The sequence below is a fragment of the Antechinus flavipes genome, chromosome 4 (assembly GCF_016432865.1).
Source record: "Antechinus flavipes isolate AdamAnt ecotype Samford, QLD, Australia chromosome 4, AdamAnt_v2, whole genome shotgun sequence".
Taxonomy (NCBI): domain Eukaryota; kingdom Metazoa; phylum Chordata; class Mammalia; order Dasyuromorphia; family Dasyuridae; genus Antechinus; species Antechinus flavipes.
The window spans coordinates 189,835,621-189,861,950 of NC_067401.1; the positions used below are offsets into that span (position 1 = coordinate 189,835,621).

A 26,330-nucleotide genomic window follows, 5' to 3' on the forward strand; every position below is an offset into this window, starting at 1 on the left:
ATTAAGTTCCAGGCTGGAACTGGGTTAGTTTTATTTGATTTCTCTTTCTATGTGGAGTCTCCAATAATTTCATTAATTTCTTTGGAAAAGCCTTCTTTCTCTATGTCACTATAAAGTTAGACGAGAGTCAATTCTACACATTATCACTCTTCATACCCAGGAAAATCCCCCAACCAACCACCTTCCTCTTCACAGAAACTAAATCCTGCTCAATATCTGAAACTGAGATTGAAACTGAGATCTGCCCTTTCTGACATGATCCTAGTAGAATATCATAATGTCTTTTATATCAGGCACCTACTGCAGCCTTGGACTATTCCAGTATCAAAATGAGTTTATAATCCTTTTCTCATTCCCATTTCTCTCTCTCTCAGTTTTTCACTCTCAATTCTTCAGTCTCTCAGTCTCCCTGGATTTTCCTCTCTTGGTCCTTCAGTCTTTGTCTCTGTCTTTCTGTGTCCCTCAGTCTCTCCCTGATTCTTTCATTTCTTGACACTCCCCATCCAGCTAGGTCCCTCAAACTTTCCAGACCTGTCTTTCATTCTCTTCATTTTCTTCTATTTCTCTCTGTACCTCAATCTTCCCCTCCACTCTGTTTTTGCTTTTCAAACTTCTCATCTTTCTGTCTTACTGATATTTGGATTGGGTATGCTTCATCTTTATTTGATTCCATTTTCTCAAGAACTCCCTGTCTTTTATCTGCCCACACTACCAAATGACTATAAAACTGTGTCAGAAAAAAACAAAAACAAAAACAGAAAGAAACAATACAAGAAAAGATTGAAGAAACAGAGATAATAGAGAGATAGTGAGAAAAAGAGGCAGTCAAGCTTAGATACAAAGAAAAGGAATGGGAAATAGATAAGGGAAGGAAGGAGAAGTAGGAAATGACAAATGGCAAAGGGGTTAGAGACAAACTTGGGGGTGAGGGATAGAAAGATTTGAGAGACAAGAATGAATCACCATGCAAGTGTGTGTGTTTGTTTTGTCAGAGTGGAGAGAGTAAATTGAAGTACATTATGGCCAATACATCTTATATCATATGGGTAGCTCAGAAGATGGAAGGACAGCTATGTGCATGGGAACTCTTGTCAGTTGACTACTGCTCACATGAACCATAATTTGACTGGCATGATTTATCACATAAATTATGATTAAGAAACTTATATCGAATATAGAAAAGATAACTATGCCACCTGTGAGCAAAACTATATGAGATTAGAAGAAGACAATTCTCTACAGACTCAATCTGGAAGAAGGAATCTTTATTACATGTGGCTACATGATTTATTCTTTTTTAAAACTTAAGCAACACATGCTAGAGACAGGCAGATTTTTAGATGGGCTAAGGAATATGTAAATGGCAAATAGGATAGATATAAATAGTGGGAAATGAGGGAAATAGGAGTTGCATAGTGGGGGGGGGGGAGAGTGCAGGGGTCATGAAGGAAATAAAGATCTGAAAGATTTCTGGAAGCTTTCCCAATTCAGTACCCTTCCCCCTTCATTTTCATGTCATCTTCCCCCTGAATCCTTCTAACTCTACTCCCTTTTCCCAGAACCCTAATCTCCTGGCCCCCAGCCTTAACCTCCTGGCCCCAACCTTTCCTGCCTTCAGCAAAAACACCAACTCCTTGTAAGCCCTGGGGGCTTCCCCGGGCCAGGCTAGAGCCCTGAACCCTCCCGCGCTATGCTGCTTCCTCTATAAAGGGACTGAGGCGAGGCCCAGGAAGCCCAGCTCATAGCAGGTAGGGGCCCCTGGCTGAGATACTACTGAACTCTGAACCATTTCTCCCTGGCCCTTTAAAAAAAAAACAAAAAAAAAAAAAAAAAACCTGATTCCAATTATTTCACCATAACTTCCTGTGTCTATTATTTCTACCTGCTCCTCTCTAGGTCTGCTTTGGGCTTGGTCTCCACCTCATCCTTTCTGAGTCTCTGACTTTCTTTCAATTAGTCTCTATTTGCTTCTGTTTCTGTTCCTCTCTGGCTGTTTCTGTTTCTCAGTTCTGTCAATCTCAATCTCTTTGTCTCTGTCTCTCTTTCTCTTTCTCTGTCTGTCTGTCTCTCTCTGTCTCTCCTCTTTTTCTGTCCACAAGTGTCTATGTCTCTGTCTTGATATATATAAGCTTCTTTATATCAGTGTGTTTTCCATATCTTCCTGTTTCTGTTTCTATACTCATTTCCTATTTCCTTTCTCTCTTTCTCCCCATCCCTAAGTCTTTCCATCCTTATCTCTTCCCTGGTCCCTTCTCTACTTTCTCTTTCTCTCTCCTCAGATTCTCCCCATGACCTCATCTGGAGTCCTATGCCTTCTGGGGGCACTGAGCCTCCATGCGCTTTGGCTGCAGCCACCAGAGGCTCAGGTGAGAAGCAACAGGACTGGGGGATAATTTGGGGATTGAGAGCTTAAAGGGGCAAGAAAGAAATCTTGGCCCTCTGGTACCTTCTTAATCATGTTCTTTCATAGGGGGCTCCCAATCTTGATAACTCCCACTCATCTAGCCCAGCCCTACCCCAGACAACTCAACAGTTCAGCCAGAAGAGCCTCATAAGAGACATTCTCAAACCAGCTGCCCATCTTGTTGGTAAGAATCTAGATGTTCTACCTTCTTCACTCCCCTCATAGACCCAAGCAACCAGCTCCCAGATTTCTCCTCCCTTAGTGGCCTGTATATGTATTCTCCCCGGTCCCGTAACATTCCCTGACTTCTGTGTCTCTCCCCTAGGAGACTTCAGCGCCAAGGACTCTATACGTTGGAGAGCAAGCACAGATCACGCTTTCCTCCGACATGGCTTTTCTCTAAGGAACAACTCCCTCTTGGTCCCCACAAGCGGCCTCTACTTCATTTACTCCCAAGTTGTCTTCTCAGGAGCCAGTTGTTCTCAGGTTACTCCCACCCCGCTCTATTTGAGCCATGAGGTTCTCCTCTTCTCCACCAAATACCAAGTTCATGTACCCCTTCTGAGTGCTCAAAAGTCTGTGTGCCCAGGGATTCGAGGATCCTGGATGAAATCAATCTACCAGGGAGCTGTGTTCCTGCTCACTCAGGGAGATCAGCTATCCACTCATACAGATGGTATCTCTCACCTGCTTCCGTCCCCTAGTAGTGTCTTTTTGGGGGCCTTTGCACTATAAAGAAATAGAAAAATAAAGAGAAAAATGGCTTCAAGGCCCATCTCCATGTCCCTTCTTCTATTTCTACAGTTTCAAAGGTCCACATCACCAATCTCTGCTTCCAACATTGCTTCATTTCTTTCAAGTACTTCCCTTCTGTACAACCTCCAAAGATGGAATTCTGGGTGGTTTGAAGGCATTCTAGAATGGGGGTTGAGGTGAGGACAACCATACACACCCTCACCCCTAAATCACTGTCAAATTTTGGATTTAGAATTTCCCATACAAAAATAATGCCCATACAAAAATAATTTGTTTGGCTGGTTAGTAATCAGAGTGAGATTTAAGCTTGGTTGTGGAAGGGGAAGAGAAACAGGGTATGGAGGATAGGAATCAGGGATTGGTTGGGAGAAGGAATACAGAAAATTATTTATGAATGTTGAATATTATTTATTTATAGAGAAACAGAATGAGAAGAGGGAGCTAGAAAAGACAGAAAACTATCAAGGGAAGACTTATCAGGTAGATACAGAGGTAAAATAGAGAAAAAGTAGAAAAGGAACAAGAGAGAGGGAAGGAGGTGGTTTGGGTGAGAAAGAGAAGGGCTTGTAAAAATGGTGACAGCAGAGTGCTAGGGACCCTGCCTGGACTTATGCCCTCAGCAAAGTTTCAATAAATATTTTTCCTCTGAGATTCCTGTCTGTCTGGTCTATTTAAAGGATTGGGGTAACACAGGGATTTTTGTGAAAGGGAAGACAAAAAAGAAGATAATAGTGGCCATATGAGAAGGGAAGGATACATGAGGAAATATGGGGGAGAAAAATACTTAAAACTAAGGGAAAATGAAAGTAATATGGGAGACTTAGAAGATGAATGATAAAGATATGGGGGGAGTGATATCAAAGAATATAGGGGGCTTCCAGGAATATATACCCTGACATAAGGATGCTCTGAGATAATCATAGATGATATGGGGGTCCTATATCAAGAAAATATTCCTGTAGACCAAGAATGAAACTGAAGAAATCCAGAAGTCAGAATGAAAGTAGAAGGATATTCCTAGGACTGATTTCATCTTTGTTGGGATGTCTCTACTCCTTTCCAAAATTCAGATTTTAAATGCCAACTTTCTTTCTTTTCCTCCCTTTCCTCTCAACAGAGCTCCAATCCCCCAGACCTCAGTGTATTCTTCTTTCAGGGTTCTAGACATCTGAATCTGAAAATCCCACTTAAGCCCTAGCCTTACTTGAAGAGTGTCTCAAGATTTAAGGGCCAGAGGCATGGGGAATCAGTTCAGGACATCTTCCCTCCTGAAATCATCATTGGGGTTAACCCTTAAGGGGAGTGATATCTCTGGACTCTTGGATTCCTTTAAGTCCAACTTTCCAATACCCGCCTCCATTAGGAGGAGGAAACTGAGAGGAGCTTGGGGAAGGTCCACAGGGCCCCCACAGCAGCTTCCTCCAGATGAGCTCATGGGTTTCTCCACTAGGGAAGTTTTCCGCCCTCAGAGTGAGAACTTCTCCACACACACCCTGCCCTTGAGGCATATAAAGGCAGCTGCTCACTCATCAGTAGACAGAAGCTCCCAGAGAACATCAAGGAACTAATCAGAGAGAGAGAAAGACTACTCCAGGCTTTCTGACATTTTTACCCCTTTTAAAAACTCAAACCACTGAGCTCTCTCTCTCTCTCTCTCTCTCTCTCTCTCTCTCTCTCTCTCTCTCTCTCTCTCACACACACACACACACACACACACACAGACGCACGCAAGCACTTTGTCCAGAGTCATTTGACTCTTTGCAACAAGGAACTACAAATTTGGACTTCAGCCTCTTCGACACAGCATCCTTGGAAAACTGAGCAGCTCCACCAAACGGGAATCATGAGCACAGAGAGCATGATCCGAGACGTGGAACTAGCAGAAGAGGCACTCCAAAGGAAGGCAAGGGGGCCCCAAGGCCCTGGACGCTGCCTCTGCCTCACACTTATCTCCTTCCTTTTTCTTGCTGGGGCTACTATTCTCTTCTGCCTGCTGCACTTCGGTGTGATAGGACCTCAGAAGGAAGAGGTGAGATGCCTCACAATATTTGGCCATAAAAACAGGAACAGAAAGGAATTGGGAAAGGCAGGATAGATGGGGAAAGAGAGATAAGGATGTAAAGAAAAAGAGAGAGAAAAATAATAATAGAGTGATGGGGAAATTACAGTAATGAAAATAGAAAAGAAAAAGAATAATGGAAAGGAAGAAAGAGGGGGAGAACTAAAGAGAAATATAAATGGGGAGATAGAAAGAGAAAGATGGAATAGGGAAGAAAGATATGAGAGAAAAGAGACAAGATGAGAATTATGAGAGGCATATGTAGGTTCTTCTAAATATACATTCTAACCTCTGTCTTTTTAACTTTTTGTCCATAATTCATCATTGATCTCTTCTTTTTTCGTTCTTCTCTAGGAGCAAGATGCCTTTCGTGACATGAAACCTTTGACTCAGAGAGTCAGTAAGTGTCCCTTGTTTACTATCCCAATCTCTTAAACCCTCATTTTCAAGTGGGATATACCTGGTTTGAGGCTGGTAATAGGATGAGGGAACAGATATTAGGGGACAGGAAGCATCTCTGAATTTTGGTGGGGAATGGCAGAGAGGAATGAAAGAGAGCTTAAGTTCAGTTTTTAACTTTCATTTCTTCCTTCTCTTTTCTCTCCCATTTTAGGATCTTGTCTCAGTGAAAGTGACAAGCCTGTAGCTCATGTTGTAGGTAATTATCTGAAATTTTGGAAATGGGGCCAAATGGGGCCTGGAATCAGAGAATGGGCTAAGTCAATATGGAACTTTGGGGATAAAACAGAACCTATAGGAGAAGAAATATTAGAAAGGAAGGAAGGGGGAGAGGGTGGAAATGAACTGGATGGCTAGAACTGGAAGAAAAGGATGAAGAGGAAAGAAAGAATTCAAGGGATAAGATTCTATGGGGATGGAAAGAACCTGAGGGATATGACACAAAGAATGTCTTGAATTTTAGAAATAAGTTATGGGGAACAAAATGTGGAAGATGGAATTCAAAAGAAGCATGTGGATTTAACTTTTTCTTCCTCTTTCCCTACAGCTAATCCCAAGGCAGAGGGGCAGCTCCAGTGGTTGAATAGGAGTGCCAATGCTCTCCTGAATAATGGCATGGAACTGAAAGACAACCAGCTGGTGGTGCCTGCCACTGGGCTCTACCTGGTCTACTCCCAGCTCCTTTTCAAGGGAGAAGATTGTGCCAGCGAACCCCTGTTCCTCACTCATACCATCTCCCGGGTTTCATTGTCCTACCAACACAAAGTCAGCCTTCTTGCTGCCATCAAGAGTCCGTGCCAGAAGGCAACACAAGGAGCTAGGGAAGCTAATCCCTGGTATGAACCAATCTACCTGGGGGGTGTCTTCCAGCTTGAAAAAGGTGATAAGCTCAGTTCTGACACCAACTATCCAAAATATCTTGACTTAGCTGAGTCTGGCCAGGTCTATTTTGGGATCATTGCTCTTTGAGAGAAGAAAGGAAATCATACTTGCCCCACTCCTTATCCCACAATTACCTTTATCAATCTTCCTCTGTGTTCCTTGACATGGAGGAAATCTGCCTTCCTTTGGGGGGATTGAGAAGTGGTTTAAAGACTGACAACTAGAGTTTAGTTAAAGGGCATCAAGAAACTGCTATTAGCAGTTTTTATTATTTATTATTTATTATATATGACAGACCATAGAAATAAAAGGTCCAGAGTAATATAAAACTCTATCAAGAAATCCGTGCTGAAACAAATTAAGAATCTAGATCGAAACTGGGAACCAGAATGCCCAGCTCACAGAACCAGGCCACCCCTTGAAGCCTGACCTGAGGGAAAGGATTCTCTTTATTCTAGAATACTCTCTGAGATATATATAGCTGATCTAAACACTGAAATGAATCAAAATTCAGATCATTCCTATTCTATTGGCTGTAATTCAGGAGTCTTGCCTTTTTTCCCCCCTGGGACCAAACCTGGGGTGGCCTTTGTTATTTATGACTAGATAATGTGTTTGTTTGTTGTTTGTTTATTTGTTTATTTATTTATTTATTTATTTATTTATTCTTGAAGATATTTATTTAGGATGTTAGGATTCATGGGGGACCCAGATATTGAGGTTTCCCCAGCTTAGGAGTATTTTCTGTGAAAATAGAACTGAACCAAGGGGTGCTCCTATTCTGGCCCCTCATCTACCCTCTCATCTGCCTATTTAAAAAAAATTTATCTGATATTATCACATTGTTGATTTAGTGGCTGTATGTCGCTGTATCTCTGAACCTCTGCTCCCCAGGGGAGCCATGTCTGTAAGCGCCCTATTTGTCAGTGGCGAGAAATAAACTTTGCTTTAAAAAGACTTGGAATTTAATGAGATTTGTTATTAAGTGATGAAAATGTTTGGGACATTACAATACATTTGAATTATTCAGTTGCTTCATTTCCTCTATCTGCCTCATTTCAAAGTAGGAAAATTTTCATTCCTGCCTCCCAATTCCTTCTTTCTAAGATGTAAGAGCCTTCTCTATAATCCTTTCCTCATCTCTAGTCCCTAAATTCTAAGATCATAGAATCCAAGAGATCTCACAGAGATAAAGACTAGAAAAGTATTATACCTTGATACTTAGAGAAAAAGATCCCTTCTTATTTTAACAAGCCAATTGAGACCATCCTATAAGAGCTTCCTCAACACTACTCTTGGAAAAATTCCAATTATCATTACTTATCCTTTCTTTCTTTACTCCTGTCATAGAGGAAGAAGCATTCCTTTTCCTCCACAAGTTCATATTCCTAGATCTCATCCTCTCCTACCTCCAGTACCCATCTGCTTGACTCCTTCCCAACATCTACAAACATGTTCAGGTCTTTTCTAGTCATATAAAAACCTTCCCTTGACTATTGACTGTAGACACATCTGCTCTCCATTTCACTGTCAACTTCTTGAAAATTTCATTTATTCTCCATCTTCGTTTCTGTCACCCATACTTTCCTAGATTTCATGCAACTAGCTTCTGTCCTTTCCTCTGAAATCAACTTTTCTTCTTCAGTATCAATAACCAAAATTTATTTAGCCTGGGAAGGCAGGAGTCTATGGAAAAGAAAAGAGTCTCATGTTATGGAAAGAGGAGAAGTATGATTCTGTATGTATTGGGGAAAATCTCATATCAAATAGAGACTGAAAGGAAGAGATTTTGATGTGATTGGGAGTTAATTGTTGTCATCCAACAAAATGTAAATGGAACATCCTCCTTTCTCATGAATTTTTCAAATGTTACCAACAAAGAGAGGAAGTGTGTTATCTTGGAGAAAACATTAAACAGAGTGAAACACCCATCTCTGATAAATATTATGTGCTTACACAAATTATTAATGTCTCTGTAAGATCCTTAATCTATACAATGGGAGTTAAACTAGATCACCTAACAATTGTTATTGTTCAACTCACCATTATAGAAATCACCACTACAATATATCTGACAAGGGATCATCATCTAATTTTTCCTTGAAAAGAAGAGGGAGTGCCCCACCTCTCTCCAGGTAGTCCGTTTCACCTTTGTACAGCTCTCTTTGTTAGGAAGTTCTTCCAATGGATCTCTTCGATAAAGAGAGCCTTAATTGATCAAAGATGGACAGAAGCAGCTACACCCAGAGAAAGAACATTGGGAAATGAATATAAACTGCTTGCATTTTTGTTTTTCTTCCCGGGTTATTTATACCTTCTGAATTCAATTCTCCCTGTGCAATAAGAAAACTGTTCGGTTCTGCAAACATATATTGTATCTAAGATATACTGTAACCCATTCAACATGTAAAGGACTGTTTGCCATCTGGGGGAAGGGGTGGAGGGAGGAAGGGGAAAAATTGGAACAGAAGTGAGTACAAGGGATAATGCTGTAAAAAATTACCCTGGCATGCATTTTATCAATAAAAAGTTATTTTAAAAAAAATTTTTTAAAAAAAGGAAGTTCTTCCAAAATCACAAAAATCACACCAAAATAATGGCCTCTTTACAATTATCCCAACCTGTGCTGCTCCTAGTTCTGCCCACAGGAACCTATCAGAACAAATCCTATACATTCTCTATAGAACAGCCTTTCAATTGCTTGAAAAGAGCTATCATCTATCCCCCTACCATGACTCCAAGTCCCTTTTTCTCCCCAGTTTCTTTCTTTCTTTTTTTTTTTTAATAATTTTTTATTGATAGAACCCATGCCAGGGTAATTTTTACAGCATTATCCCTTGCATTCACTTCTGTTCCGATTTTTCCCCTCCCTCCCTCCACCCCTTCCCCGAGATGGCAAGCAGTCCTTTACATGTTGAATGGGTTGCAGTATATCCTAGATACAATATATGTGTGCAGAACCGAATAGTTTTCTTGTTGCACAGGGAGAATTGAATTCAGAAGGTATAAATAACCCGGGAGGAAAAACATAAATGCAAGCAGTTTATATTCATTTCCAGTGTTCTTTCTCTGGGTGTAGCTGCTTCTGTCCATCTTTGATCAATTAAGGCTCTCTTTATCAAAGAGGTCCACTTCCATCAGAATACATCCTCAAATAGTATCATTGTTGAGGTATATAATGATCTCCTGGTTCTGCTCATTTCACTCAGCATCAGTTCATGTAAGTCTCGCCAGTCCTCTCTGTATTCATCCTGCTGGTCGTTCCTTACAGAACAATAATATTCCATAACGTTCATATACCACAATTTACTCAACCATTCTCCAATTGATGGACATCCTTTCATTTTCCAGCTTCTAGCCACTACAAACAGGACTGCCACAAACATTTTGGCACATACAGGTCCCTTTCCCTTCTCTTTGGGGTATAAGCCCAGTAGAAACACTGCTGGATCAAAGGATATGCACAGCTTGATAACTTTTTGAGCATAGTTCCAAATTGCTTTCCAGAATGGCTGGATGTGTTCACAATTCCACCAACAATGTATCAGTGTTCTCCCCAGTTTCTTAGGGAAATCATACCCAGAGAATTAAGAATTTTCAATTCTGGGAATTCCAATTGTTATCTGAGAAATTCCACACAATTCAGGTACACTTTCCAGATTTAGGGACCTGAGAGATCAGGGGAAGGACAATATTCCCTATGACCTGAGTCATAGAACTTGCAGGAAGTCAGGTGTTGGGTATCCCAATTTCCCTCCTTCACAGACTCCTTTCAGGGATCAAGGTTTCTTATACTCTCAGCTTTCTCCTTCCCTTTCCTGTTCTCCAAGAAATGTTATTAAAGAGATTTGAAAAAATCAGAAACAGAACAACAAAGACTATTCTGAAATAGAACTTGCTACTCAGTCTGGTCTCTCTGAATTAGAATACAATGGGGAAAAGGAGATATGTAGTAAGACAGAGACAAAACTATAGATGGAAAGAGTTTTCTTCTCACATACTCCCATTTCCACCCCCAGTTTTGCTATATAGATGAACAAATATGTTATGTTTCTCATGACAAATAATTCTGGGAGGAATGAAAGGAGCCACGGTCCCATAAGATAAGACTGACCTAGATAAGAGTGCTGGGTTCTCCATCTGCCTCCTCCACACTGGGGCTCTAAATGGGTCAATGATGTTGGGGCGGATGCTCTTGTTGTTACTCACCCCAATTCCCCTAACTCTTCTTGGAACTGGGGACCCAAGGTGTGAACTGGGGAGTAGAACTTTCCATTCTACCTAGGATTTGAAAATGTTCTCCTCTGAAATTTTTTTTTCTTCTCTTAATCATCTACCACTATTTTTTTCTTCTAAGATAGGATAGTCTTTCCTCTCTGCCATACAGAAACTTTCTTTTCAAATAATATTCTTTCTTCCATATCTCTTCCAATCCCCATATGTCTCTTCCTCTCTCTTCCTCTATCATGGCAGTCCTTGTCTCAGAACACTTTGGGGGAAAGAAGCATCATAACTCCATTGGCCTAAGTCAGGAAGAGATCATTGACTAAGGGTCAGACATAATCCCTATATTGCATTCTAAGCTAGGTAATTTTGGATGGTAGAGCTAACTACCAATTACACCAAAATTTTTCCCTTGTTAGAATTTTTCTAAAATAAAGTTCCTACTCCTCTCTTTCTCTTTAGCCTTTAATCTTCCCAAGCTAAAGAAATTTTGATTGATCCTGGAGGGGGAAAAAAAGCTTATTTGAGGATATTTTAAAGAGACTGGAGATGAGGCAGAGATTGATGAATGTAGCTGGAGTGCTTAGGTCTCCTAAGAAATTGTTCTCCTTTCCTTTGAATTTCTCAATCTATGCCTAGGAAGATTACAGACAACAGGTCAGACTTCTTGACAAAAAAAAAGGGGGGGGGGTGTTCCAAGCTGGAATGGGAGTAGCTTTATGAAATGTTGTGAGAATGTTTTCAAATTTAATGGGGGTTTGTTCTCTTTATCCTCAGTCTGAGATGGCATATGGTATAGAGGAAAGAACATTTAAGTTAGAGTCAGAAAATCTATGATTTCATCTTGTCTTTCCCACTTAGTATGACATTGGGTAACTCACTTACCTTCCCTGTACCTCAATTCCCTCCATAAAGGGATTGGAAATTACTTTAAATCTGAGGCTGAGTAAAGGAAGGTGGTATTATACAACATGGGGTAATGCTGAGGTGTCGAGCAAAGGAAACAGCAAAACAGAGGGTAGAGAAGACAACCACCATGTTTATTGTCAGGGGAAAAACTTACAAGATACTCTTGATACCTTATTTAAGAAACGAATACAATTACAATTTATCTCTCTTCCCATATCTCCCTCCTTCTATTACCTCTAGGACCTACTCATCTGACCATTTAGCCTTCATTTTCCCTAGGGACTCTTTACCTGAACAGCCCCCAATTCCAGTCAACCAAGTCACTGCCACTCCCACCAATGGACATTTCCCAAGGTATTTATGTGTCCCTCATCCCACCATTACAGCTCCAAAGAATGTTTTCCCCCTCCTGAAATCCACCATGTCAAGGTGACTGACATTAACATAGATCCTCTCACCCCCTCGAAGCTGAACCAATCCTCCAAATCCTACACTGGCATACCACAAAGTACCCTGCTCAGCCCCCCTGGTTTGTCGCACAGAAGAGGTCACAGTCTCTGCTCCCTGAAGCAGCAGTTCTGGCTCCCCTGATCCATAGGCTCCCCCAGCCCTATATAACCAACTGCTGAGGATGACAGGAACTCCAGGGTCCCCAAACTGATTATGAGAGCGAGGCTGTTCTCCACCAGAGGGAGCTCGGCCCCTGTACCCAATATGACAATAAAGGAAATAAATTCCATCTTGAGGAAGGGCCAGTAGCCCTTCATCCCCCAAGAATTGTATTCCACTCTTCAGAAATGCTTCCTCGTGTCCTGACACCCAGTGCAGCCCATGACCTGATTTTGAGACACCTGTAGAAAAATAAGAGTGAAATGGTGAACACTGTCTCTTTAAGAACCAGCTTCTGAGCTAAGTGATTCTGTCCGGATCAAGCAAGTTGCATTGAAATCTCAGTTTATTGTTGTTCTTCAGTCTGGAAGAGGACCAAAATGACATCACTATGTTAAGAATTAAGTTACAGTGTGCCCAGCCGTGGCTGATCAGACCAAGAATAGGAACAAGCTCAAAGAATGGGAAAAAGGTTGGAAAATTCAGGGAGGGTTGGGAGAGGTGAGAAAGGGAAGGTTTCTAAACAGCCCAAGGGACTCAAGGCTGAATTTTGTGTATCACAGATAGGTCTTGGTATAAAAATTCAGATCTGGGTTTATGGAAGAGGGAACCTTTCCAGGTTTAGATGAGTTGTTCTCAGGAGCCCAAGATTCAGGATGCTAAAGGAATGAGAGTGAACCAGTGAGAGGCTAGCATAAGCCTGGGACAGTAAGACAAAAATGAATGGAAAATTGAAAGTGTAAATAGGAAGGATGTCTATATGGAATAGGAATGGGGTGGGGTGGGGAAGAGAATAGGAAAAGTTTGGGGAACCAACTAGGGAGTGTGGACACAAGATAATGGCAAATGAAAAAGGTTGCTAATAGGGAAAGGAAAGGAGAGACAAAAAGCCCTGTTTATTTCAAATCTTCCCAAGTTCAAACCTATCTCCACATCTTCTGGTAAATCCAAACTCTTACCTATGAGATGAGCAGCTGGAGGAATGGAACTGAAATCTGATCTGGACTCCACTGGCAATTTATGAAATCCTAGAGAGAAAGACAGAGATTGGGGTGGGGGTGGGGGGCGGAATTGAAGGGTTGGAATAGTCTTTGAGGGAATCGAGATTCGGGAAAATCATGAGCTAGATATTTGGGTTCATGAGATGAACAGGGAAAGGGAAAAGGACCTAGGGACCACATCTAGACACTAGAAATTACCCTTACCTAATTGTTGCAGCAATTGTCCTCCTGGACCAGAAGGATCAGCTACCTGGGTGAAGAGACAATGACTTAAGTAAGTTCAAACGTGGCATCATTACTTCCTCTTCCACTTGGATCCAAGAATTAGATTTTTCAGCTTTAGGTTCTCTTCCCCCAGCCGACCCCTTTTCCTCCCCCACCCCTCATTTTCCAGGGCCTGAGAATCACTGGAGTCAATGTGAAAAGAGAAAGGAAGGCGTCAAATTTTGATAGCTCAAAGAGAGACAGAGAAGTCCAAGGCATAGGCCACAGGAAAAAAGCACAAGACCATGAATGAAGAAAATTGGGGGAGGGTGTTATTGATACTCACATAGAAGGACATAGGGATGCCAGGTATTTCACAGAGGTGGAGAGAAAAAGATACAGAAATCGAGAAAGAAACCAGGACCTAGAGAAAGAAAGAGGTTCTCTACAAGAAAAGTAGGATTAGAGAAAGAGATGCAAACACCCAATGTTCACCTTTCCCCCCTGTTCTTGGGGCATCAGGGCCAACACAGCCAAGACAGTGAGGGGTACAGATAGCAGCAGAGTCCCCAACACAGTAGCTCCTACTGAAGCCAGCAAAAGGCAACCCTTCCTATTAGGTCCATCAACTCGGGCCTCCAGTCCTGAAGTCCCCATTGATGCACTGAGCTAGGGCCTGAACCAGAGAAGAGGGTCTTTCATATCTCAGGGGTGGGGTTACCACCTCCCCCCACACACATACCATGTACACATCTGTCTGGGACTTTCCAAATACCCCTCTTCTCATCATGGTTCCTCCCCACCAAGCCCCAACCAGGTTTCCTGTTTACCCAGAGATAGGGCCGGGCAACTAGACGCCTAGATTCTCCGAACTCGGGAAGGAGGTAGGGTATACATGGCTTGATGCCTGGGTCCCTTAGGGGATTGAGGGCTGGGGGAGGGGAAAAGAAAAGAGATAAAGTTTGTGTGGCCCTACATTTATATTCTGAGGGGAAACATCATAGTCTAAGAGGTAGGATATAGGCAGACCCTTTATATCTTTTTGTCAATACCCCAAACCTGACTTGGTAATGTTGCAATAAAATGTAGCTGAAGCAGATGAAGAGCTATTGAGGTGTATATATAAGGAGATAATCAGCCAATAAATACTTACTGAACATCTGCTTTATACTAGATATTATGGGCATGTGAAAGTACAAATAGAATACACAGTTTCTATCCTCACAAAGCCCTTTCCCCACAATCATTCTGTGAGGTAGATAATAATTTTATCATCATTTTACAGATAAATAGGTTTTGTGACCTTAAGGGACTTCCCCTGTGTCATACAGCAAGCATGTGGTTCAGAACTTGAACCCAGGTCTCTTCATTCCATTTTCAATGCTCCTTAAAGAGGTTTCCTCTATGGTACTGACCATGAAGTCAGAAGACCTGAGTTGGAATCTTTGATCTTCCACTTACTCACTATAACCTTGAGCAAATTATTTCACTTTTTTCTGAATCTCAGTTTCCTCATCTGTGAAATTAGGATAAGATTTATACTTTCTTCTTCAATCAATTGGTTAATAAGTATTTATTTTACTATGTGCCATGTACCATATTAAGTACTAGTGATAAAAATGCAAAAATTAGATTGTTCCTACTCTCAAGGAATTTACATTTAAAAAATTTTTTAATAATAGCTTTTTGTTTTCAAAATACATGCAAAGATAGTTTTCAACATCCACCCTTGCAAAACCTTGTGTTCCAACTTTTCTCCCTCCCTCCTCCCCTCCCTTTCTTAGACAGCAAGTAATCCAGTATAGGTTAAACATGTGCAATTCTTCTAAATATATTTCCACATTTATCATGCTACATAAGAAAAATCAGATCAAAAAGGAAAAAATGAGAAAGAAAAAAATGCAAGAAAACAATAACAAAAAAGGTGAGAATACTGTGTAGTGATCCACATTCAGTCCTCATAGACCTCTCTCTGAATGTAGATGGCTTTCTCCATCACAAGTCTATTGGAATTGGCCTGAATCACCAGTGTGAAAAGAGCCATGTCCAACAGAATTGATCATCACATAATCTTGTTGCTGTGTACAATTTCTCCTGGTTCTACTCATTTCACATAAGTCTCTCCAGATTCTCCTGCAATCATCCTGCTGAACGTTTCTTATAGAACAATAATTTTCCATAAGAGTCATATATCATAACTTATTCAGCCATTCTACAGCTGATGGGCATCTACCGAGTTTCCAGCTCCTTGCCACTACAAAAAGAGCTACTACAAACATTTTTGCATTTGTGGATCCTTTTCCTTTTTTGTAGCTTTTTATTTTCAAAATATGTGCAAAGATAGTTTTCAACATTCACCCTTCCAAAATCTTGTTTTTCAAATTTTTCTCCCTCTGTTCCCCTACTTCTCCCCCTAAACAGTAAATAATCCAATATATATTAAACCTGCACAATTCTTCTATACATATTTTCACATTTTTCATGGAATTTCATGGAAAAATCAGATCAAAAAGGGAAAAATAAGAAAGAAAACAAAAATCAAGCAAACAATAAAAAAGGTGAAAATACTATGTTGCGAGGCACATTCAGTCCCCACAGTTCTCTTTCTGAATACAGATAGCTAGCTCTCTCCATCACAAGTTTATTGGAATTGGTCTAAATCACCTCAATGCTGAAAAGAGCCATGTCCATCAGAATGGATCACACATAATTTTGTTGTTGTGTACAATGTTCTCTTGGTTCTATTCACTTCACTTAGCATCAGTTCATGTAAGTCTCTCCAGGCTTTTCTGAAATCATCCTGCTGATTATTTCTTTCTTTTTTAACATTTTTTTTAATTTTTAATACACATTACTTTATTAATCATGTTGAGAGAAAAAGCTCAGAACAAAAGGGAGAAATAAAAAAAAAAACAGAAAAAAAAAGGAAGTAAACAGAGCATGTATTGATTTACAAAATTTGTTCTTCTTAGTTCATTTTCTGGATACAGATGGCATTTTCTGTTCAAAATCTATTGGTATTGCTTTGGATCACTGACCACTGAGAAGAATCAAGTTGCTCATAGTTGATCATTGCACATTCTTATTTTATTGTGTACAACGTATTCCTGATTCTGATTGTTTGGCTCAGCTTAAGTTCATATAACTGATCATTTCTTATAGAACAATAATATTCCATAACATTCATATACCATAACTTATTCAGTCATTCCCCAACTGAAGGGTATCCACTCAGTTTCCAGTTTATTGCCCCTAGAAAAAGGACTACTACACACACTTTTGCACATGTGGGTCCTTTTCCCTTTTTTATGATCTTGTTGTGATACAGACCCAGTAGAAACACTGCTGGATCAACAGGATACGCACAGTTTGATGGCCTTAGTTCCAAACTGCTCTCCAGAATGGTTGGATCAGTTCCCAATTTCATCAACAATGTATTAGTGTCCCAATTTTTCCACATCTCCTCCAATATTTATCATTACCTTTTTCCTGTCATCTTAGCTAGTTTGAGTAGTTTGTGTGTTACCTCAGAATTGAAGGAACTTACATTCTATTAATATTAATTAATATGTTTACAGATGGATACACGAGGAAGGAATATATAGCACCTACTATGTACCAGTGCTTTACAAATATTATCTTCTTTAATCCTCATAATAATCCTTGAAGATAGGTGCTATCTATCATTGTCTCCATTTCATAGTTTATGAAACTAAAGCAAACAGAATTTAAGTAACTTACTTTAAAAGCTAGTCAGTGTCTAAGGCTAGATTTGAATTCAGGTATTCCTGATCTCCACTTTACTTCATACTGATTCCAGTGCTCTATCCATTGTGCCACATAGTATACACAATCATGAGAGATGAGAAAGGGTAAAACTGACATCTGGGGGAATCAAGAAAGAATGATTGAAAGAGGAAGCTTGAAAAAACTGGTCCTTAAGGGGAAGCAGAGGTTACAGGAGGCAGAGGTGAGAAAGGAGGGCATTTCAGACATGGAGGACAATCTGTACAAAGGCCTAGAACTAGAAAATGGCATGAAGAACACCAAGTCAGCCTGTTTGACTGGAGTATAGAATTTGTGATTGTGACTAATAGGTAATTAACTTAGAAAAATGGACTGGAATCAGATTATGAAAAACTATAAAAGGCTAAAGGAATTTGGGTTTTACTCTCAAACTATTGGGCAAACCCTGAAGCTTCTTAAGCAAAAGAATGAACCTCAAGAATATTGGCTTAAATCATTATACATGGCAACAACAAAATTATACAATGATCAATTCTGATGGATGTGGCTCTCTTCAACAATAAGATGATTCAAACTAGTTCTAATTGTTTAGAAATGAAGAGAGTCAGTTACACGGAGAGAGAACTATGGGAAATGAGTGTGGACATAGCATTTCGACTCTTTCTGTTATTGTTTGCTTTCATTTTTGTTTTCCTTCTTGGGTTTTTTCCTTTTTTCTGGATCCAATTTTTCTTGTGCAGCAAGATCACTAACTGTATAAATACATATACATATATTGGATTTAACATATGCATTTAACATTTAACATATTTAACATGTATTGGACAACCTGCCATCTAGGGGAGGGGGTGGGAGGAAAGGGGGGGAAAGGTGGAACAGAAAGTTTTGCAAGAGTTAGTGTTGCAAAATTACCCATGCATATGTTTTGTAAATAAAAAGCTATAACAATAAAAAAAAAAGAATATTGGCTTAGCACCGTGCAGAAGATGATTTAGATAAGAGACTGATAGTAAAGATACTAATTAAGAGACTATTACAGTAATCCAGATGAAGGTTTGGAAAAATATAATGAAAGTTTGAATCAGAGAAGTTGCATAAATAAAGCGAAAAGGAGGAATGTGAGAGATACTGAATAAGTGGAATTGACTGGATATAGGATGAGAATGAAAGTGAAAGGCATTATGGTCATTCTATCTTCTCATCTCCTAATTAATATTTTCCCCAGGATCATGTAGTTTAAGGAACAGAATGAGGAAAAATAGAGTCTCTGAAAATGGCCATCCTCTTTTCTTCCTTCATTTTCCATTGATCACGCCAGAAGGAAAGAAGAGAAAAGGAGATTCAAGATGGCAAGATTTGGGGCTAAGCATGGACATATCTGCTTTTGCTTTTTGGCTTATAGACTTAAAGTTTCTAGAGGGCTATTCTGCCACTACTGATGCTTCTGATGCATCAGGACTATGGGGGAGGAGAATTCAAATTCCACAGAGCAGCTAGTAAAGGACCATTGTGCAGAGACAGCAAACAAGGCATTATGAAACCTTTGCACTAGTAAGAAGATCAGAAGGCTGACCTATCTCTTATCACTACTCCAAAATTCTTTAGTATTTTTAGTATTTAGACCCAGACCTAGATCTGGGCCCTGTACTCTGTTTCAGTACTGTTATTATTCCTTGTCCATGAATCTTTGGGTTTGAAAGGAAGTTCTTTATATGACATATCTAACCCATGTGAGAGCACTGAAACTTTTTCCCTTGCAACTTCACTAAGTTAAATAAGCTGTATGGCTGCAGAAAGTTGATTGACTGGACTTTATAAACCTAGAGAGTTATTTGGCTGAAAGAAGAAAAATCTTAGATACAAAGTAGGGCATAGTAAATTAGAGATTTTCCAGTTTTAACAATCCTGAAAATGTTTTATAACAAGCTCATATATAAAATTCATTAAATGGTGGTGATGGAGTATATGTGTGTGTGTGTGTGTGTGTGTGTGTGTGTGTGTGTGTGTGTGTGTATACATGTGTGTGAGAGAGACAAAAGAAGAGGAGGAGGAGGTAGAAGTAGGGAGTAGAGCAACTCTGATGAGACCACTTAGATTGAAAAGATTACTATCAGTTGAACAAATAATATATTCCATACACTTTTTGATTTGGGGCGACTAGAACCCCATATTGAATAGAGTGCCAGGCCTGGAATCAGGAAGACTCATTTTCCTCAGTTCAAATCTGGCCTTAGATACTGAATAGCTGTGTGATCCTAGGCAAGTCATTTAATCTTGTATGCTAAGCTCCTTATCTGTAAAATCTTCCCTAAATAAATCTGCCTTTTGCCAAAGAGAATGGATATTGTGAATTCTTCACATGACTGGACCCCAACTTTTGGTGTTTTTCCTAAAGCACATCATGTGGTACCTAAATAACATCTGGTGCTACATCAGCCACATAAGAGTCAGTTTTGGGGGACAATTACTTGATTTATGGTTAACTGTTTGGTGGGAAAAGAGAAGGAATTTCAGGAAGGGGAAAGGATGGAGACCTGGACATTTGATTAGTCAAATACTCCTCTGAATAGTGCCCTGTGTTGGTCACTCAGGAAGAAAGAGCAAATACAAGATATACTTTCCTCATCACTCTCTCTAAGTACTTTAGGATGATCTACAGTGGGGGATTAGGTGAAAAGATCTAGAGGAACAATAATTTATTTTGCCCCAGGAAACAGATCATTTTAGACTCTACATTTTCTAGACCAGAGACTTTACTAGTTTCAAAACTTGATCTTTAAGGGAGGTAGGACCTGGAAAGAGGGTAAAATGGCTAACTTCTCAAGAGTACTAAGACTGAAGGGCCAGCTCAGGGAGGGAGATTTTGTATCTGGGACTCTGTACATCTGGGTCCCTTGAAGGAAAAGAAACTGGAATGAGAAGTGGGGGTAAAGGAAAAAGAGGAATTTCTTCTTGAGTCCTCTCATATTTTTAAAAATCATTGTCTTTTTTCCTTACTCTTTGTCCTCCTCTATGGGACAGTAAGCATTTTCCCAGTTCCCAAATTTTGGTCAGTTATATCTGACCCTGGGGTGGAGTCAAGGGCCCCATTCTCCTCTAAAACAGAAACCAGTGGTTGAAGGACAGGAAATACAAGGGTAGAAGTCTTGGGGCCAGTTACAGGCAACCCTCTCTCCCTCCCCTCTCTACCCTCAGCTCTGTCTGTCTCTGGGGACCAGCTTTTCCTATCAGCCATGTAGGGCAACCCCCACTTTTTTTAATTGTTTTTTTTTCAAAGAACAGAACATTTTCTAACTCTTCTAATTGTAAAAGAAAAAGACCAAAAAAAATTCTCTTAAAATATACATAATCAAACAAAACAAATTTCCACAAAATTGTTCTTTTTATAATTTTATAATTTGTTCACCTATTTCATAATTGATGGGTACCCCTTAGTTTTCAGGTCTTTACTATAAAAAGAGCCTTTATAAATATTTTTGTACATATGACTCCTTTTCCTCTTTATCTGATCCCTTTGGAGTATAGGCTTAGTAGTGATATTGCTGAATCAAAAGGTATACTCAGTTTAATAACTTTTTTTGCAAATAGTTCTAAATAGATTTTTAAATGGCTATATATTCATAATTTCACCAAATTAATGTGCCTGTTTTTCCCTAGCCCCTCCAATATTTGTCATTTTCCTTTTTTTTTTTTTAAATCAACTTTGCCACACCCATGAATGTGAGGTGGAATCTTAGAATTGCTTTAAATTATATATTTTTAAAATAATAATAATTTTTTATTTTTCAAAATATAAGCAAAGATAGTTTTCAACATTCACCCTTGCAAAACCTTTTGTTCCAAATTTTTCTCCCTCCCTCTTTACCGCCTCAATCCCAAATAATCCAATATAAGTTAAATGTGCAATTTTTCTAAATATATTTCATGCTGTACAAGAAAAATCGGATCAAAAGGGGGAAAATGAGAAAGAAAAAAACAAGCAAGCAAACAACAACAAAAAAGTGAAAATACTATGTTGTGATCCGCATTCAGTCTCCATAGTCCTCTCTTTGGATGAAGATGATTCTCTCCATCATAAATTTATTGGAACTCCCCTAAATCATTTCATTGTTGAAAAGAGCCAAGTCCATCATATTTGATCATTGCATAATCTTCTTGTTGCTGTGTACAATATTCTCTTGGTTCTACTAATTTCACTTAGTATGTTTTTCTAGGCCTTTTTGAAATCAGCCTGCTAATTGTTTCTTATAGAACAATAATATTCCATTACATAATACCATACCATAATTTGTTGAGCTATTCTCCAATTGATGGGCATCCACTCAGTTTCTAGTTCCTTGACACTACAAAAATGGCTGCTACAAACATTTTTGCACATGTGGGTCCTTTCCCCTTTTTGTTTGTTTTTTCTTTCTAATAGTTTTTCCCTTTTGTTCTGAATCTTCTTTCACAACGTGACTAATATGGAAATATGTTTAATATGATTGATTATATATATATAACCTATATCAGATTGTTTGCCAAGGGGAGGGGAGTAGGTTAAGGAGGGAAAAAAAAATTGGAACTCAAAATCTTATAAAAGTGAATGTTGAAGGACTGTTAAATGCCACAATGGAAGAGTACTGGCCCTAGGATGAGGGGGACTTGAGTTCAAATCCCACATCACACACTTAACACTTAACTGTATGACCTTGGACAAGTCACTTAACTCCAATTGCCTCATAACAAAAAAAAGTGAATGTTGAAAAAATAAAATATTACCTAATATATTATAATATTATATTAGTATTAAGTGCAAGGAAAACTTTTTTTTAAAGAAAATTGCCTGTTTATATCCATTTATCAATTAGAGAATGACTTATAATTCAACCAATTCCTTATATGTTTTGGAAATGAGACCTTATTCAGAAATATTCAAAGATGTTTCTTTTCTAATTTTAGCAGCAATGGATTTGTTTGTTTAAAAAAATTATATTTTGTAATCAAAATTGTTTCTATTTTGTGAGTCTATCCTTTGGTCATGAACTCTTCCTATTCATAGATTAGAATGGTAATTTCTTCCTTACTCTTCTAATTTGTTTATGTCATCCCTTATGTCTAAGTCACATATCCAACTGGAATTTATCTTGTTATGCAGTGTTGGTCTATATCTAGTTTATGCCAAATTTCTTTTCAGTTTTTCCAGCTGTTTGGACTTTGAGCTTATCAAACACTAGGCTAGTCAATTGGCTTCTGTATGAGGACAATCTCCTCTTGAATTACAGCTGAAGGAGCTTTTCCTGTTTCAAGAAATATGATGAAGCAATATCCTATATTCACCAACTCCCACATCCCTTGTTCCAGATGTCTTTTCCTTTAGAATGAGAACCTTCTTTTCTACAAACCAACTATGACCTCCTGAATTTGCTAGAAGACAAAATAAGGTTTTGGAGTAGGAAGAGTAGAGAGGGAGGATGGGAGAAAAGAAAGGAGAGGGAGAGACAGAGAAGAGAAGAGAAGAGAAGAGAGAGAGAGAGAGAGAGAGAGAGAGAGAGAGAGAGAGAGAGAGAGCGAGAGCGCACTAAAGGAGGAAAGAAGAAATGAGATAGCTCTAGTATGAGCTAACTCTTGGAAAGGTAGACTATTTTATAGGGAATAGAAGTATTGTGATATGTTTCTAGTGAAGGTTGATACTTTCTCTCATTTGAGGTTGGGGGTGTATCATCTAGATATAAGGGAGACATGGAATACTAATACCTGTCAAATTGTTTTCTCTCCTGTAGAAACCTACATATTGGGGGCAATAGGAGGGGTGGAGGCCTCCTGCTCCTGCTTATACTCATTCTGTCTCTCTGTATACCAACTCCGAAAAAAAGGTAAATCTCCCTCCTATAATGATTGAAATTAGGTAAACTGAAGCACAAAGTTCTGAGCAAATAACCAATAAAAGGTGTCTTTAGCTCCCCATCGAGCCAAAAGATCTTAAATTCTCATTTGAGAATACAAGACAGATAGATTGGGGAAACAATATGATTGGTTATAAAGCTTACAGGCATTACAGAAGGGTAAACAACATGATTTATTGGAAATTGGGAATGTAGGGTAGGTAATCCTTTCATCTTGTCACTCAGGAAAGCTCATTGGTATTGTCCATCTGCAAGACTAGATAATATTACAGCAATAACAAAATCATACTTTTTTGAAGGGGACTGCCAGTGTTGCTGACAACGGACCAGACTCCCTGGCATCTACCTGCTTTCTTCAAGAATGACAGATAAACATAATAGAAAAGTGACTGACAGTTTCCTGACAGTCTTCTAAACTAAATTTCTAAACTTAATTTTTAACTCAAGAGAAGAAAGCTGAACTTCTGAATTTAATTCAGAAACAAAGTAAAGTGACTTAATATACAAAATGTAGGCAGTGATAGAGGATAGAATCAATTACAAAATAGAATCAATTTGATTTTCTCACTCCTCTATCCTTAGTTGTATCTTTCTCTAGGGTCTAATTTTTCTCACAAGCCATTTAGGGCAACCCTCTTTCTCTCTCTCTCTCTCTCTCTTTTTTTTTTTTAATTTTATAATAACTTTTTATTGACAGAATCCATGCCAGGGTAATTTTTTTTTTACAACATTATCCCTTGCACTAACTTCTGTTCCGATTTTTCCCCTCCCTCCTTCCACCCCCTCCCCTAGATGGCAAGCAGTCCTATATATGTTAGATATGTTGCAGTATATCCTAGATACAATATATGTTTGCAGAACCGAACAGTTGTCTTGTTGCACAGGGAGAACTGGATTCAGAAGATAAAAATAACCTGGGAAGAAAAACAAAAATGCAAATAGTTCACATTCATTTCCCAGTGTTCTTTCTTTGGATGTAGCTGCTTCTGTCCATCATTTATCGATTGAAACTGAGTTAGGTCTCTTTGTCAAAGAAATCCACTTCCATCAGAATACATCCTCATACAATATTGTTGTCGAAGTGTATAATGATCTCCTGGTTCTACTCATTTCACTTAGCATCAGTTCATGTAAGTCTCTCCAAGCCTTTCTGTATTCATCCTGCTGGTCATGCCTTACAGAACAATAATATTCCATAACATTCATATATCACAATTTACCCAGCCATTCTCCAATTGATGGGTATCCATTCAATTTCCAGTTTCTAGCCACTACAAACAAGGTGGGCAACCCTCTCTTTAAAAAAAAATTTTTTTAATAAGCAAAAATCTATTTTCTCCAGCCCTCTAAATTGAAAAAGGAGGAAGACAAAAACAAATCTTTTGTAACATGCTTAATATTTATAGTCAAGCAAAACCATGCTAGTCATGTCCCCCCAAAAATATGATTTTAGCATCTTCCTATACATACACCCACCCATTTTTCTCCAAATGCCCTCCCCCAGCACCACAGGCCCTTCTACTGCCCCTTCTTCCCCATCGCCCAAGACAATTCTTTCTAAAGATTCAAAAGAAGGAAATTATTAAGATCAGGGGTAGCACAGAATTAGAAAAAAATCTTTCAGATGATGGAAATGGGGGAAGAAGGACAATTTACAGTTAGTCACTTGGGATGTAGTTTTCCTATATAGGAAGGTGAGGGGTTTTTGTGTTCTAGAAGATAACTTTCTGAGAACAGAAACTTGTTCAATTTTCTTTTTGTATTCCCACAGCACTTGGGACAGTGCTTAGCATTTAATAAATGCTTATTAATTTTTTTCATTTTTATTCATTCATTAAAAAAAAAAAGATTTTCCAAGTTGTAGCTTTTTTTTCTTTACAAGTAATGAAGCTGGAACTGATGCTAAGTGAAATGAGAAGAACCAGGAGATAATATATACCTCAACAACGATACTGTTTGAGGATGTATTCTGATGGAAGTGAATCTTTTCAATAAAGAGAGCTAATTCAGTTTCAATTGATCAAGGATCAAGCAGCTACACCCAAAGAAAGAACACTGGGAAATGAATGTGAACTATTTGCATTTTTGTTTTTCTTCCCAGGTTATTTGTACCTTCTGAATCCAATTCTCCCTGTGCAACAAGACAACTGTTCGGTTTTGCACACGTATATTGTATCCAGGATATTCTGTAACCTATTCAACATGTAAAGGACTGCTTGCCATCTGGGGGAGGGGGTGGAGGGAGGGAGGGGAAAAATCGGAACAGAAGTGAGTACAAGGGATAATGATGTAAAAAATTACCCTGGCATGGGTTCTATCAATAAAAAGTTATTACCAAAAAAAAAAAAAAAAAAAAAACCTTGCAATGAGGCTGGAGAGGAACAGGGTGAATTCTATACATCTGTTGGGGTATGGGAAAAGCTTGGAACTAGAGATGTGGAGAATGGGAATAAGGTGGAAAGAATAAACTAAGAAAGAAATTGGTGGCATGATGGGGGATTCATCATAGAACTGCCTCCTGACACTCTCCATGCCTTTAGGATTGTTCTTTGGAGTATCAGCTTCATTATGCATCTCTCCAGGAGCTTTCACCTGGATTAAGGGAAGGAGCTGGGGAACCTCCTCAAAATAATCTTAGGGGGATTATGTTTATGTCAAACCCTACCTAATTGCAACTGAAGAAGTCATATTCAAGAAGTTTGTACCAGTGTGCTATAGAAATAGTGATGAAGCCCACCAAAAAATGCTAAGACAACGAGGAGCTCCAAACTTCCATCTGGTGATGACCCTGCCATCTTCCTATCCTTCCCCAAGATCCCAATGAGGGGAAGAGACTTTTAGTAAACCTAATAAAGAATGTTTTGTTCTTATCAATTTAAATGTCTCAGGTTTTCCAGTGCACTGCAAGATCTAAATTCAAAATAAGCATTTACAGATTCAAGATGGCTCAAGGGGAAGCCCTTCTCCCTTCTAGGATCAGGGATTCAATTTTCTGTTTGGAAAGGGGGTTATGATTTGGAAAGGAATAAGGAACCCAGATATCTTCAGAAGGCTGGAGAACAATTTTTCTGTTTACCCTGACTCACAAGGTTTTAACAAGGTTGAAGAATTTGAAGAATAGAAATATAGTCCTGATGGAGTGCATGTGGTGCAGCTTCTAGGGGAAATATAGCAGTAATCCTGAAGTCTCC

The 26,330-nt window shown here is 39.1% G+C and overlaps 3 protein-coding genes across 5 annotated transcripts; 2 read left to right on the forward strand and 1 right to left on the reverse strand.

The window, feature by feature from the left end:
• Window positions 1-275: 275 nt before the first annotated feature.
• Window positions 276-3,811, forward strand: LTA (lymphotoxin alpha). Of its 2 annotated transcripts, XM_051996199.1 has the most exons (4): window positions 276-1,748; window positions 2,280-2,366; window positions 2,471-2,588; window positions 2,730-3,811. In XM_051996199.1, the coding sequence occupies exons 2-4, from the start codon at window positions 2,289-2,291 to the stop codon at window positions 3,137-3,139; spliced, it is 606 nt and encodes a 201-aa protein (XP_051852159.1). In that variant the 5' UTR covers window positions 276-1,748; window positions 2,280-2,288; the 3' UTR covers window positions 3,140-3,811. The 2 variants fall into 2 exon arrangements, with proteins under 2 accessions (XP_051852159.1, XP_051852158.1); XM_051996198.1 differs by having other exon boundaries at window positions 277-2,366.
• A 1,051-nt stretch (window positions 3,812-4,862) lies between these two features.
• Window positions 4,863-7,517, forward strand: TNF (tumor necrosis factor). Its single transcript, XM_051992840.1, has 4 exons — window positions 4,863-5,189; window positions 5,574-5,619; window positions 5,833-5,877; window positions 6,226-7,517. The coding sequence occupies exons 1-4, from the start codon at window positions 5,004-5,006 to the stop codon at window positions 6,645-6,647; spliced, it is 699 nt and encodes a 232-aa protein (XP_051848800.1). The 5' UTR covers window positions 4,863-5,003; the 3' UTR covers window positions 6,648-7,517.
• Window positions 7,518-11,803: 4,286 nt separating this feature from the next.
• On the reverse strand, window positions 11,804-14,312 carry LTB (lymphotoxin beta). Of its 2 annotated transcripts, none has more exons than XM_051996212.1 (4): window positions 14,250-14,312; window positions 13,508-13,553; window positions 13,262-13,330; window positions 11,804-12,544 (listed from the first exon to the last, which is right to left on the reverse strand). In XM_051996212.1, the coding sequence occupies exons 1-4, from the start codon at window positions 14,295-14,297 to the stop codon at window positions 12,063-12,065; spliced, it is 645 nt and encodes a 214-aa protein (XP_051852172.1). In that variant the 5' UTR covers window positions 14,298-14,312; the 3' UTR covers window positions 11,804-12,062. The 2 variants fall into 2 exon arrangements, with proteins under 2 accessions (XP_051852172.1, XP_051852171.1); XM_051996211.1 differs by lacking the exon at window positions 14,250-14,312 and adding an exon at window positions 14,003-14,189.
• Between the last annotated feature and the right edge of the window lie 12,018 nt (window positions 14,313-26,330).

Excerpts from the sequence above, each read along its gene's own strand:
- LTA (XM_051996199.1), top strand. The coding sequence starts at position 2,289 with ATGACCTCATCTGGAGTCCTATGCCTTCTGGGGGCACTGAGCCTCCAT. Across the intron at positions 2,367-2,470 it reads TGCAGCCACCAGAGGCTCAG|GGGGCTCCCAATCTTGATAA; the intron begins GTGAGAAGCAAC and ends GTTCTTTCATAG. Across the intron at positions 2,589-2,729 it reads ACCAGCTGCCCATCTTGTTG|GAGACTTCAGCGCCAAGGAC; the intron begins GTAAGAATCTAG and ends TCTCTCCCCTAG.
- TNF (XM_051992840.1), top strand. The coding sequence starts at position 5,004 with ATGAGCACAGAGAGCATGATCCGAGACGTGGAACTAGCAGAAGAGGCA. Across the intron at positions 5,190-5,573 it reads TAGGACCTCAGAAGGAAGAG|GAGCAAGATGCCTTTCGTGA; the intron begins GTGAGATGCCTC and ends GTTCTTCTCTAG. Across the intron at positions 5,620-5,832 it reads ACCTTTGACTCAGAGAGTCA|GATCTTGTCTCAGTGAAAGT; the intron begins GTAAGTGTCCCT and ends CTCCCATTTTAG.
- LTB (XM_051996211.1), bottom strand. The coding sequence starts at position 14,164 with ATGGGGACTTCAGGACTGGAGGCCCGAGTTGATGGACCTAATAGGAAG. Across the intron at positions 13,331-13,507 it reads ACAATTGCTGCAACAATTAG|GATTTCATAAATTGCCAGTG; the intron begins GTAAGGGTAATT and ends CTTTCTCTCTAG. Across the intron at positions 12,545-13,261 it reads TCCAGCTGCTCATCTCATAG|GTGTCTCAAAATCAGGTCAT; the intron begins GTAAGAGTTTGG and ends ATTTTTCTACAG.